This window comes from Bos grunniens, chromosome 26, assembly GCF_055505025.1.
Source record: "Bos grunniens cultivar Pamir isolate PY7600 chromosome 26, Bosgru_T2T1.0, whole genome shotgun sequence".
In the NCBI taxonomy this organism is placed as follows: domain Eukaryota; kingdom Metazoa; phylum Chordata; class Mammalia; order Artiodactyla; family Bovidae; genus Bos; species Bos grunniens.
The window spans coordinates 15,074,178-15,087,658 of NC_141190.1; the positions used below are offsets into that span (position 1 = coordinate 15,074,178).

The 13,481-nt window shown below is 46.2% G+C and overlaps 1 protein-coding gene across 6 annotated transcripts in view; it reads right to left on the reverse strand.

Moving 5' to 3' along the window:
* MYOF (myoferlin) overlaps positions 1–13,481 on the reverse strand; it is a 178,137-nt gene that overhangs the window by 98,356 nt on the left and 66,300 nt on the right. For 3 of the 6 annotated variants that reach the window (XM_086378709.1, XM_086378708.1, XM_086378712.1), the window contains exons 6-10: positions 5,938–6,101; positions 4,965–5,093; positions 1,342–1,467; positions 946–1,008; positions 811–861 (exon numbers count right to left, since the gene is read on the reverse strand). In XM_086378709.1, the coding sequence (XP_086234835.1) occupies positions 811–861; positions 946–1,008; positions 1,342–1,467; positions 4,965–5,093; positions 5,938–6,101 (533 nt within the window). The remainder of the gene's footprint in view (positions 1–810; positions 862–945; positions 1,009–1,341; positions 1,468–4,964; positions 5,094–5,937; positions 6,102–13,481) is intronic. The other 3 variants (XM_086378710.1, XM_086378713.1, XM_086378711.1) reach the window with 1 other exon arrangement.

Below are 13,481 nucleotides of genomic sequence, written 5' to 3' on the forward strand. Positions count from 1 at the left end.
TACGGGACTTCTTACTGAGTATTCCTCCACCTTTTCCTCCAATTAATTCTAATACTAACATTAATAGACCCTTTGATTGGCCACTCCAATGTGCCAAGAGCTAGGTGCTTTATATATTGTATCTCACCTCATTTTCACAATAATCCCATCTTACAGATGAAGAAACTAAGCACCAGAGAGGTTTACAAGTGGCTAGTTAATGGCAGACAGAGTATGAATTGACCCAAATCATCTTCTAAGACTCGCTTCAAGAAGCAGCCCATTCCATGTGGAATTGCTAAGCAGGCACAAGAAGTCTTTATCAGTAAGTCCAGTGTGAACTGCTCGGAAAAGCACCTTGATTCTCTTCCCTGGTTTGGCTTGCCTGTCATACACCAGATTTATAATAACTGACTTAGTAGATAGAACTCTGGGCTACTGACAAGTGGAGCGGGGTAACGGGCTTCTTGCCACAGGCAAGTACTCTTCCCTCTGTAGCAGCACTGGGCTTCCAGCCACAACAGGCACTCTGTGAAGGGCCCTGGTATGCCAGCTCCCAGGCATCTTGCTCTCGGACTAAGTGCGGGACTAAGTGCTAAGTGCTGTACTTTGGAAGTTGACTAGACTCCAGCCAGAGGACACTCAACTGGCTTCTTGACCCCACAGCATTTGTGTCCAGCTTTCAGCAATGATCATGGCATCAATGCCTTACATATAACCTTCTGATGTCACCAAGATGGGTACCCTGAATCCTGGCCAGGAACCAGATTCCTCATCATGAAAGTGCCCATGTTTGACCTAAGTTGAATGAAACAGACAGTGGACACCCACCTTAAACTCCCCCATCAGAGAATCTGCCCGCAGAGAATGGGAATTGTAAACCTGGAAGAAAGGAGAGTGGTGAGAAGATTACCGGCTTTATCTGGCAGCTAGTGAGCACTACCCTCCTACTCTGTGGCCCCTTACCCGAATGCTGATGATCTCATCCATCAGTTCAGAAGGAGTCAGGTGGACATTGTAGAAAAATAACTGTTGAAACAAAAAGGGAAAATGTTTGAATGTCAACAGGGGTGGAATAAGGTTTAGTGGGATCTGATGCTAAAATTTGAGGGGGCTTCCTAAAAAAAAAAAAAATACAAGACACAACCTCAAATCAGGTGTGACTGCATGAACCCACTGCAGGACCTCAGAAAAGGCTCTGAAGCTTAAGCATCATGAGCTTCAAGGTAAACTCTGTATATCAGAAAAAGGGTTAAGTAACAATTATGCATAGTGTTTCTTTAAATAAATATAATTGTTCATTTGGCACCAGATATCTGGTAGCTAGGGCTTCCCAGGTGGTGTTAGTGGTGAAGAACCTGCCTGCCAATGGAGGAGACATAAGAAGACATATGATCCCTGGGTTGGGAAGATCCCCTGGAGGAGGGCACGGCAAACCACTCCAGTATTCTTGCCTGGAGAATCCCATGGACAGAGGAGCCTGGAGGGCTACAGGATATAGGATCACACAAAATTGGAAACGACTAAAGTGATTTAGCCTCTAGTAGCTAACTGACACAACTTAGCAGCAGCAGCAGCTAACTAAAGATCAAGTTTATTTCATGTGCTTAGAGCTTGGATGATCTGGAAAGTTGAGGTTAATTTTCTTCCATTTTTAGTGCTATTACCTGTAACCAGTCACTAATTTTGCTCTTTCTAACAAAATACTTGTAAAGCCAACACTGCATATTAGATACTGTTAGAGCCTCGGTAGAGTCAGTATGGACCACATTTTAACTCATTGTAACAGCTAAGTTTAAGAAGGTTGACTCTTGGAAGATGAAAATTGGGTATGTAGAGGTTTTACCATAAAGTCAAAGTTTTGTGTGCCAATAGACTTTAATCCTAAGAGAGAAAGATGGAGCATTTATTTAAACTGAGACTTTTTTCTCCTACATTTTCCTTAGAAATATTTAAAATTTACAGAGAAAAAATGAAAGAATCATTGCTATAATTTTGTCACACTGGCTTTTGGCTTTATAACTCTTTTTTTTTAAACTGAACCATCTGAAAGAAGGTTCTAGATAATACAATACACTCCTTAAAAGTACATTTGCGTATGGCTGAGTCTCTTTACTGTTCACATGAAACTATCACAACATTATTAATTGTCTATACACCAATATAAAATAAAAAGTTCAAAAAAAATTTTTTTAATAAATAAAACACTCATCAGTGGTAGGGGAGGGGATTATTTCCAAAAAGTAAAAACAATAAAAAATTATTTTCAAAAACTAAAAAAATTTGCACTCATCTCTGAAGTGCAAAAACATTTTTTTCTATAATGGACTAAGGAGATCAAACCAGTCAATCCTAAAGGAAATTAACCCTGAATATTCATTGGAAGGATAATGCTGAAACTGAAGCTCCAATACTTTGGCCGCCTGATGCAAACAGCTGAGTCACTGGAAATGACCCTGATGCTGGGAAAGATCGAAGAAGGCAATGGCACCCCACTCCAGTACTCTTGCCTGGAAAATCCCATGGATGGAGGAGCCTGGTGGGCTGCAGTCCACAGGGTCGCTAAAAGTCAGACACGACTGAGCAACTTCACTTTCACTTTTCACTTTCATGCATTGGAGAAGGAAATGGCAACCCACTCCAGTGTTCTTGCCTGGAGAATCCCAGGGACGGGGAAGCCCGGTGGGCTGCTGTCTATGGGGTCGCACAGAGTCGGACACGACTGAAACGACTTGGCAGCGGCAGTGGCTAAGAAAGATTGAAGGCCAAAGGAGAAGGGGATGACAGAGGATGAGATGACTAGATAGCATCTCTGATTCAACAGACATGAATTTGAGCAAACTCCAGGAGACAGTGAAGGACAGGCATGCTGCAGTCGATGGGGTCACAAAGAGTCAGACACAACTTAGTGACTGAACAGCAACAACACTATTATCACACCCAAAAATTTAACATGTAACACAGTCAATTTTCAAATTCCTACACTTGTTCTGAAAAAAGTTCTTTTTAACTTTTTTAAAAAAAAATTTGGATTCACTCGAGGATCTTACATTGTATGTGGTTGTTGTATCTCCTAAGTTTCCTTTTATCTAGAACAGTACTCCTGGCTTATTTTTGTTATTTATTTCTATCAAGACCAGTTGCTTTGCAGAATATCTTACAGTCTGGATTTTTGTCAGTGTTTCCTCATTGTTAGATTCAAGTTGACCACTGGACAAGAAACGACACAAGTGATGCTGATTACTCCCATTATATCACATCAGGACACACATGTCCATTTGTCCTTGGTGATGCCAAGTTGAATCACTTGGTTAAAAATGTGTGTGTAAACTAGAGATTTTTTTGTAAAATCTTTTTATTGATTTATGGTCTTTTTAGAAGCTCAGTTATTTGATTCTTCCCTTTAACTGAGAAATCTAATTTCAAAAGTATTAAAATGGTAAGTTTTGAGGTGGACTTCCTATAGATGTAGTTGAGTAAATGTCCCACATTACAAATGTAGGGTAAGGGAGTTAGAGAAGGCGAGGTTTGGAAAAAAAAAAGACACCGGCACTTTACAGGAACAGATCACATTTAATGAGGTGAGAAGGGGCAGCAGTCAGATTAGTGAGCTTCTGCACTAACCCAAGAAAAGAGTAAGTATATATAGGCATACTTGTGGAAATCTACAGTCTTAAGGGGGCCTGTTCTTCTCCAAGGTTGTCTGGAGTAGTTATCTCTTAAACAGCTGGGGCAAGGAATTCTGGAGATTGGCCAGAGGCTGGACTGGCTGGGAGCTGAGCATAATCAATCTTTATGGCCATTTTTTTTCTCCGGGTAGGAGAGTTCTTTGTTTTCTTAGAACAGTGGGGAGGACTGGGAGGGGAGTTTTAACTCCAGGCTATTTTGAGCCTTATAACTTCCTTCAGTAAACACCTGGATGGGTTCTATGCTCTAGGCATCAAGGGTCCCATATTTTGTCCTTCCTGCAATCCTGTCTTGTCCCCCATCATGACTTTCACCCAGCCTTCCCTAAAGTCCACTTCCAGTGCCCATCTCTGAATGCGCCCACCTCTCATGTTAGCTTTGACACTACCTGCCTGCTGGTGTCTGTGATTCATCTAAGGAGAAGCCCAAAGTGAGAAGAAAATGGAGCCTCTGAAAAGCTGGGGGCCAAGAAAACACAGGAAAACAACCAGGAGCACCACACAGAAAAAAACCCGTTCCTTTTGTGAACAGAGAAAAAAAGAACCAATACCAGGGCTGGGATTGCAAGCTGTTGGGAACTAAAAGGAACTGTGAGAGGAAGCTGTGGTAGGAAATGCCTGGCCCCAGAGATCAGAGCATGAGGCCCCAGGAATCTCAGAAACGTGGCTGCTCGGCGGAGTAAGGCTGGCATGTGATAAATTCCCCAAATTTATCATTTCTCTTCACAGTCCTAAATGTGGAATTTTGTGGCATTGAAGACAACCGTCAAGGTATTCAGCATTTTTGAAGACTGTTGCAGAAGAGGTCATCAGAACAGGGTATAATCTCATCATGGAGGAAAAAACCCTTTCTGCTCATAATTGCTTCTTCTAACCTATATTGTTTTTATAGTCAAGTAGGTTTTGACACCTTTATAAAGTTGGGTTACTTAAGTCACATGGAGTCACCCCTCAGAGACATCTGCTAATTAAAAAGCACAAAGGCAGGTCCTAAGTGTTCTGTGTGGTCCATAATAAGAGGCGCAAGGACCCATTTGGAAGGGCTCCCTCCAGAAGTTGCTGTAAAACCATCAGAAAGACACCGGGCTTCTCTGAGAACCAATAATGAAGCAGGCCATGTGACTCCAAGACCCAGGGGTTCTTAGCACAGAATGTTTAAGGCTAGAACTCTGTCCTCTGTGTGCAGTTGAGCCTGCACATGTGTTCCTCTCCCACTTGGGACTGTAGAGAAGTGGGCGGAAGCTGAGAAGGTACACGTAAATAAAACAGACGCACCAGGACATGCATTTGCCCGTTTACCTCATCAAAAAATGGATTGTTCCCTCGCTTGATTCTTGTTCGATGTGTCTGGCCACAGATGTGGACTTTGACCACAGGCTTGATGTTGTTGCCACTCAACTGCCGGCCCTCGATCACTCGGACCCGGATCTGCAAGTACAGAAGGGAGTCGTCACTGAACCTTTCCCAGCATAATGTGTAAGAGAATCCACAGGTGTCACCTTGGCTCATTCGCCCGTAAGGACCACTGAAACCAGGCCAGCGCAGCTTTGCCATGTACTGGTGCTCAAGGACTGGGAGCGTCCACCTGCGCCCATTCTCGTGATGGGAACTGGGATCAGGTTGCCAAAACCAAGAGCGGTCATGGGCTTGCAGTAGTCTAGAACTGGCCTGGGAAAGTGAAGGGCAGGGTGGAGGCTGCTGCCCAGAGTCAGCCTCCTACCTGGTCTTCCTGATCCCTGGGAGGTACTAACACCCTCCATGGCTATCTCCCAAGGAAGCAGCCAGAGCTGTGAGAAGACACAACACCTGTGCTTCCATTCCTTGATTAGCTCTTGGGCTTCCCTAGTGGCTCAGATGGTAAAGAGTCTGCCTGCAGTGTGGGAGATCCAGGTTTGATCCCTGGATTGGGAAGATCCCCTAGAGGAGGGAATGGCAACCCACTCCAGTATTCTTGCCTGGAGAATCCCATGAACAGAGGAGCCTAATGGGCTACAGTCCATGGGGTCACAAAGAGTCAGACATGACTCTCACTTCCTACCACAAAAGGGAATTTTATTTCTCTGAAGAGCCTCATCCGGATTGACAACACTTACTGCTGCTTGCAGAAGAAAGATGGGGAGCTCTTCTCATTGAGTTTATGCCCTTACATCCCTTTTTACTGGTTAAGCCACTGCCCACAGGCAGAAGCTCTTCTAACACCACCACAGTTGCCAGAAGCTGGACAACACGGTGTTGGTACAACAGGGATGTGGGGCCCTGGGGCTGTTCCTACCTGGAAGTCCTGTGGCTTGTTAGACAGCATGCGGCGGCTGCTCTTGGCTTTCGTGAGCCTCCGGGCAAGGTGAGCTTCCGGTACGGTCCCTCCTGGCCCCTTGGGCCCTGGGCCCCTGACCGTACTGTCCAACATGTCCTCATCACCTCCATCTTCCTCTTCTTCTGAAATACCAAAAAGGGATGCATTCAGAGACAGTCCTCATCCTGTATGAGTCTCAACATTCCAGAGAGTTTTCCATGCTACTGAGGCAGCAGGTGAGGGAGACGCTTCTTGGTGACAGTGACTTGGGACAAGCTGTGACTCAGATCTAGATTCTTTAGGCACATGCGTTCACGTGCAACACGGCATTCATTCGGGCTGTTTTCAAGGTGACTAGGAGAATGCCAGAGGCCATGGGGAGCTGAGAAGAGGAGATGGTACGGATGGACCCAGCCAGACCACCATCACTCAGTTCTGATCTGGGAACCAGCTTGAGGTCAGGGATCTGCCTGAGGTTAGGACTGTGATGTGTGGAAATGCCGGGGAAATTGGAGACTTGGGGAGACTTCCACTCCACCCTTCCCACTGCAGGTCTTTTCTCTAGAACTTTCCTCGTGAGGTCTTGCACTGTCTCCTTTCTGCCTGAGTTTCCTGATCTCGAATGCCCTCTCCATCCTCATGGTAGGAGAGAAACTGGCCTCCAGTTTCCTGCCAAGCAGACCGAGGTGGTCATCATACTCTCGCTCCACCCTCCCGGTCTGTCACCTCCACACGCATCTGTCCCCTAGCTTCCCTTCACACTCAGTGGGGAAAACACGGTTTGAGTGAACCCCCTCCCATCCCTGAGACCCCACTTTCTTTTGATTCTTTGAGGACCCTCTAAATGGTCCCCCCTTCAAGTACCTCCAGTGGCTCCTTCCCCATAGGGACCTTCCCTCTGCCTTCAAATATGCACGGATCTTTCTCTCCTATCAAAAACAAACATCAACTCTGTCTTCTGTGTTTCTTCCTTTTATTACTCACAAACTTTTTAAAACTTAATGACAAACTTCAGTTACTGTTTTCTTAATACACAGAAAGTTTAAACTCCTGATAACCTGTACAATATAAGACTAGAAGACCAACTAACTCCCTTGTCTAAAAAATACCAGCATTTGTACTCCCTGCCTTTGGATCCTGAACCTCCTCCTTTACTGATGATCCCATATGGAAATGGTAGGAGACAATTTCCATATGGAGTCATCTGCCAGTCACTCACATCATAGTATGAATTAGTTCCAGCCAACTGCCCCGTAGCATGGCTCTTAAAGCTTGGGCTTTGGAGTCATGCTGTCTGCGTGGGAATTCCAGTTTTGAGCTATGTGACTCTGAGTAGTCTCTCAATCTGTTTCAGTTTCCTCGTTCATAAAAAGGGGGAACTAATGGGATTTACCAAAAGGTTATTGTAAAGATAAAATTAATCTATACGCAAGGCCTTTAATATAGTGCCTGGCACAAAACAGCTCCCGACAAATTAATCTGTTTTTTTTTCTTTAAACTTTTATTGAGAAGTCCGTTTTATTGGAGCACTTCCTAAAGAGCAGTAATGGGGTAGGGAAGGGAGGCAGTCAGTGAGCAGCATGGGGGACAGGGCGCAGAGTGAGAAACGGACAACCACAAGGAAGTAAAGGGTCTCCCCAGCGCTTAGCCCAGGGAGAACATTCCTCCTCACCACCCCTCCATTCATGCTCGTCCCATCCGAGTCTGGCTCCTGTTCCACAAAGACCAACCACGACCTCTCCTCGATAAGCTCAGGACCCTTCCTGAATGCTCGTGCTTCACCTTCCATGGCTTTGGACACTGGGATCACACAGACTTCTGTGAAGTGAGAAGCTCTCCTCCTGGCACTTTGCAGGGTCTTCTGAGGCCGCACCCTCCCCAACCCCGTCTCCAGTTCATCGCGCGTGCCTTCCCGCTCTGTTCCTCTGCTCTCTGCTTCTTTGACCCAACATTCTCTGGAGCCACACCTCAGTCTTCCAAGAAGTCACAAACTCACAGAATTTTGACAAGAATGGACCTTAAAGACCTTCGATCCAGAGACTTCCCTGGTGGTTCAGCAGTTAAGAATCTACCTGCCAATGCAGGGGACACGGGTTCAATCCCTGGTTCAGGAAGATTCCACATCCCACGGAGCAACTAAGACCATACGCTGCAACTACTCAGCCTGTGCCCTAAAGCCCGTACTCTGCAACAAGAGAAGTCACCGCAATAAGAAACCCATCCACCACAACTTGAGTGGCCTCTGCTTGCTGCTGAAGGAGGAAACAGAACAGGCTCTATCTTGAAAGCAGGACTCCATTTAGGGCGGGGCTGTGGCCTTTGAGCTATACGCTCAGTATCTATGGAAATGACGTACCAACTGGAAAACCAGGCCCCTGGAAAAGCCCCAGGGCTCATACCTAGACTCTCCATCCCTAAAAGAATACCCTAATTATCTGTGTAACCGAATAGAATCATACATTCTATTATGCTTACTGGGGTATGACCACAGGCCTATTGATAATTGTCCACTGTTAGCTACCTGGGCTTAAGGCATATGAATCATGGGTTAACTTTGATTGTATCTTTCTTTTCCATTGTTCAGACTAGTTTCAGGGAATCTGGGGAGGTGGGTTTGGGCACGTACACTTAGGGTATATAAAGTTTTCACAAAAACTGGTCGGGGGTCCTTGGCTAAGAGGAGACTCTGCCTTGGGCCCGCCGGTGTAATAAACTTCCCTCCACTGTCTGCATTGTCCTTCTGAGTGAGTTTGTTTCCCGGAACGCGTGGCTACAACACTGCAACTAGAGAAAGCTCACACAGCAACAAAGACCCAGCGCAGTCAAAAATAGCTATATAAAAGAAACTAGAAAAATCAAGAGCATAAAGATAAAAGTGTTTTGTTTTGTTTTGTTTTTTTCAAAAAAAGATCTTAAATCCAACCTGCCCCTCACCCTGTTTTATAGGTAGAAATACTGAGGTCCAGAAAGCAGAAACAACTTGTTACATTATTAAGAACTGAGCTAAAACCAAGACCACATCCGCGTTCTCCCTCACTGGTTTATGACTGGATCTAGTAAAGGCAATGCTCTCTTCCTGGTTCCTCAATATCTTTGTTAGGACACCAGGAAACCCCAGAGAAGCCACAGGTGAAGAAGGGCTACCTCTGCCACTCCAGTACTCTTGCCTGGAAAATCCCACGGATGGAGGAGTCTGGTAGGCTTCGGTCCATGGGGTCGCTAGGAGTTGGACACGACTGCAAGACTTCACTTTCACTTTTCACTTTCATGCATTGGAGAAGGAAATGGCAACCTACTCCAGTGTTCTTGCCTGGAGAATCCCAGGGACGGGGGAGCCTGGTGGGCTGACGTCTATGGGGTTGCAGAGTCGGACACGACTGAAATGACTTAGCAGCAGCAGCCCTCTACACAATAATCTGGGTCTCTTCTTCCCTCCCTATTCTTTTTTTTTTTTTTCTAAAAAACATTTTATTTCTATAATTGCTAATTTTACTTACAATTTTTGGCAACATTAATAAAACAGTAAATTTTATCTGAAAGAACAAGCAAAACAGACAAGGAAACTCACAAAGGGCAATAACAAAACAGTAATCTTAACAGATAATCAACGTACCTGTTAACAAAACAAAGTGACATTCCCTCAAAAAACACAGAGGTTATCAATAGAAAAACAGAACTCCTGAAAGAACTCAACTTGCTATTAACTATCTTTTACTTGCAGGCACAGAAACTGACTCTAGCTAACTCAGTTCTGAGAGAGAAGCAAAACCCTTGATGATTCTCTCTTCCCAGCATTTTGAAACACTGGCCTTGCTTATTCCTCAAGCAAATTCCATTTCCTCCCAATCCAAAGAATTTGCAACTGCTGTTCTCCTTCCTGGAATGCTCTTCCTCTAGGCCTGCAGGGCTTGCTACCTGCTTAATTGTTTGACATTTCCTTTGATCTATCCAGTTTCAGCACCGTTAATTCACACAATGAAATCTCCAACCCTCTTTTTTTCCTCCTTCTCCAGGAGGAGAGGCTTAAAGGCGCTTAAGGGCGCCTTTTAAGTTTCCACACTATTCGTCCTTCTCCAGTCTAAATTTCCTAGGTTTGGGACTTCCCTGGCAGTCTAGCAGTTAAGACTCTGTGTTCCCAATACAGGGTACATGGGTTTGATCCCTGATCAGGGAACTATGATCTCGCAGTTTGCATAGCGCTGCTGCTGCTGCTGCTGCTAAGTCGCTTCAGTCGTGTCCGACTCTGCGACCCCATAGACGGCAGCCCACCAGGCTCCCCCGTCCCTGGGATTCTCCAGGCAAGAATACTAGAGTGGGTTGCCATTTCCTTCTCCATTGCATAGCACAGCCAAAAGAAATAAACAATAAAGTAAATTTCCTAGATTTTCTTCTTCTCTGTTCTTAAAGAAGCATCAAAAGAAGGGCTTGCCTGCTGCCTGGATGCCCTTCCTACTGTTCTCCACCAGGTGGGCTCCTCACCTCCCTCAAGTTCCAGATGAAACAGTCTTAAGTCTGTCCCACCCATCCGCACCGGATGGAAAGAATCCCTTCTCCTGCTAGCACCTCACCACGTGATCTTGCATCTGTTGGACTGTGGGCCTCCTACTACCATCCACTATTCAGAAGCAGGGGGCTTGCCCTTCTCTTCTTTGTACCTGCCCCGTGCTGGACACACTCCCTCCTTTTCCACAGCAGGGGCTTGATGAATGTGGAATGAGGACATCCTGACCCTTACTCCAGCTTTCTGGTATCGTTCTCCAGCAGTCTGGCAAAGTTCCCACTGGGAGCTCAGGCAAGAGCACACTATGGTTAGGGGTTGCCCCTCTCAAACCTGGCTCCAGCCTTAGGGAAGCCCAGAGGGTCAGGCTCCCCTTGTGCAAACCTGTTTCAGACTGGGCAATGGCTGGGCCACATGCTTTAGGTTTCCTCCATCTAAGACAAGGGCTTCCCCGGTGGCTTGGTGGTAAAGTATCCACCTGCCAATGCAGAAGACATGGGAAATGTGGGGTTAACCCCTGGGTTGTGAAGAACCCCTGGAGGAGGAAATGGCAACCTACTCCAGTATTCTTCTGGGAAAAATCCCATGGACAGAGCAGCCTGGTGGGCTCTAGTCCATGGGGTCCCAAAGAGTCAGACAGGACTGTGCACACACAACAACTAAGATGAATGTCCTTGGGCCATTCTCGGCCCAAAAAGGATTTCCTCCCTGCTGTGGACTGTTCCATGTGGGGTTGGTGGTTATTCATGGCAGTTGTTGTTGCTGTTGTTCGGTCGCTCAGTCATGTCCAACTCTTTGGGACCCCATGGACTGCAGCACGCCAGGTTTCCCTGTCCTTCACTATCTCCCAGAATTTGCTCAAACTCATGTCCACTGAGTTGATGATGCCATCCAACCTTCTTCTCCTGCCCCCAATCTTTCCCAGCATCAGAGTCTTTTCCAATGAGTCAGCTCTTCTCATCAGGGGGCCAAAGTATTGGAGCTTTAGCTTCAGTCCTTCCAATGAATAGTCAGGGTTGATTTCTTTTAGGATTGACTGGTTTGATCTTGCAGTCCAAGGGATGCTCAAGAGTCTTCTCCAGCACTACAGTTTGAAAGCATCAGTTCTTCAGTGCTCAGCCTTCTTTATGGTTCAACTCTTACATCTGCACATGACTACTGGAAAAACCGTAGTTTTGACTATATGAACTTTTGTAGGCAAAATGATGTCTCTGCTTTTTAATATGCTGTCTCGGTTTGCCATAGCTTTTCTTCCAAAGAGCAAACATCTTAATTTCATGGTTGTGGTCACTGTCTGCAGTGATTTTGGAGCCCAAGAAAATGAAGTCTGTCACTGTTTCCATTGTTTATGGCAGAGGAAGTGGTAAATCATAGCCCTTTGCAGTGCTGGGCTCTCAACAAGCCCTAATCACTAACCTCTTGATGGATGCTCCAGAAAGAGCCTGCAGGAGACAAAGAGCCAGTTTATTCTGCAAACACCTTCTGCTAGTCAGACTTTAGGTTGAAAGGAAGGATCAGCAGGAAACTGCACCAAGTGATCCCTACCACCTGCATCTCCGAGTAGCAGGAGAAAGTTTATTTGGGCAGGAAATCACCCCTTTATGTGGGGGGAAGCTGCACAAGATTAAACAATGCTGACACCCTAAGTGTTCCAAAGAAAGACCAGGGCTCTTAGGGCACTGCCAAACTTCACACAGCACAAGCTGTTTCACTACCCAACTTGAGCTGCTGTGCTGGCATGCTCTGTACTGAGACCCAGGCGTAAGCTGAAGAACGGCTAAGAGGATCTACAAAGTATGAGTGTTTCATAACCACAGGGAGCAACAGTAAACCAGGAACTGCTGACTGAATAGGAAGTTGCTGGTGGTAATTTATTCCTAGGGCTGTTGTAACCAAGTAGCACAAACTGTGCCTGGAAAATCCCATGGAGGGAGGAGCCTGGTGGGCTGCAGTCCATGGGGTCGTTAGGAGTCAGACACAACTGAGCGACTTCACTTTTCACTTTCATGCACTGGAGAAGGAAATGGCAACCCACTCCAGTATTCTTGCCTGGAGAATCCCAGGGATGGGGGAGCCTGGTGGGCTGCCGTCTATGGGGTCGCACAGAGTTGGACACGACTGAAGTGACTTAGCAGCAGCAGCACAAACAGAGTGGCTTAAAACAACCGAAATTTATTCTGAGAGACCCAAATCCCAAGATTCTAAAACCAAGGTGTTGGCAGGGCCATGCTCCCTCAGAAGCCTTTAGAGAAAAATCCTTCCCTGCCTCTTACTAGTTGGTGGCTCCTGGCCTGTTCCTTGGCTTGTGGCTGCATCACTCTAATCTCTGCCTCCTCCCCCACGTGTCCATGGGTCCTCACCTTTTCTCACAGGACACCAGTCATTGACTTTCGGGTCCGGTCTATTTAAGGATGACTTCATTTTAACAGATTACATTCTGGAAAGACCCTGTTCCCAAACAGTTCACATTCTGAGGTTCTGTGTAGACTGGAAGCGGGGAGCGGGGGACACTGTTCGACCCACTACACTGGCCATCTTTCAGATCTTTCCAGTTTGCTCCTTCTGGCGCTCCAGTCCATAGTCTGCAGCCACACATGCTGCCACAAGCTATGGGTCACATCATGTCCCCCGCTCCCACTTCCTTCGTGTCCTTGCTTTTCTCCCAACCCCTTAGGTTATGGGATCTAACACGGCAACTATGCCTCCAGGTGCCCCTCAATCCCTCCCTTGATCGTATTCACCTGGTTCATTTGACACTCTACTGACTACACTCATTCACAAAGATAACTGAACTTGGACACACACCTTACTGACTGCTACTGCTAAGTCACTTCAGTCGTGTCCGACTCTGTGCGACCCCATAGACGGCAGCCCACCAGGCTCCGCCGTCTCTGGGATTCTCCAGGCAAGAACACTGGAGCGGGTTGCCATTTCCTTCTCCAATGCATGAAAGTGAAAAGGGAAAGTGAAGTCGCTCAGCCGTGTCTGACTAGAGTCACTTTAATTTCATGATCTCAAACCTTCA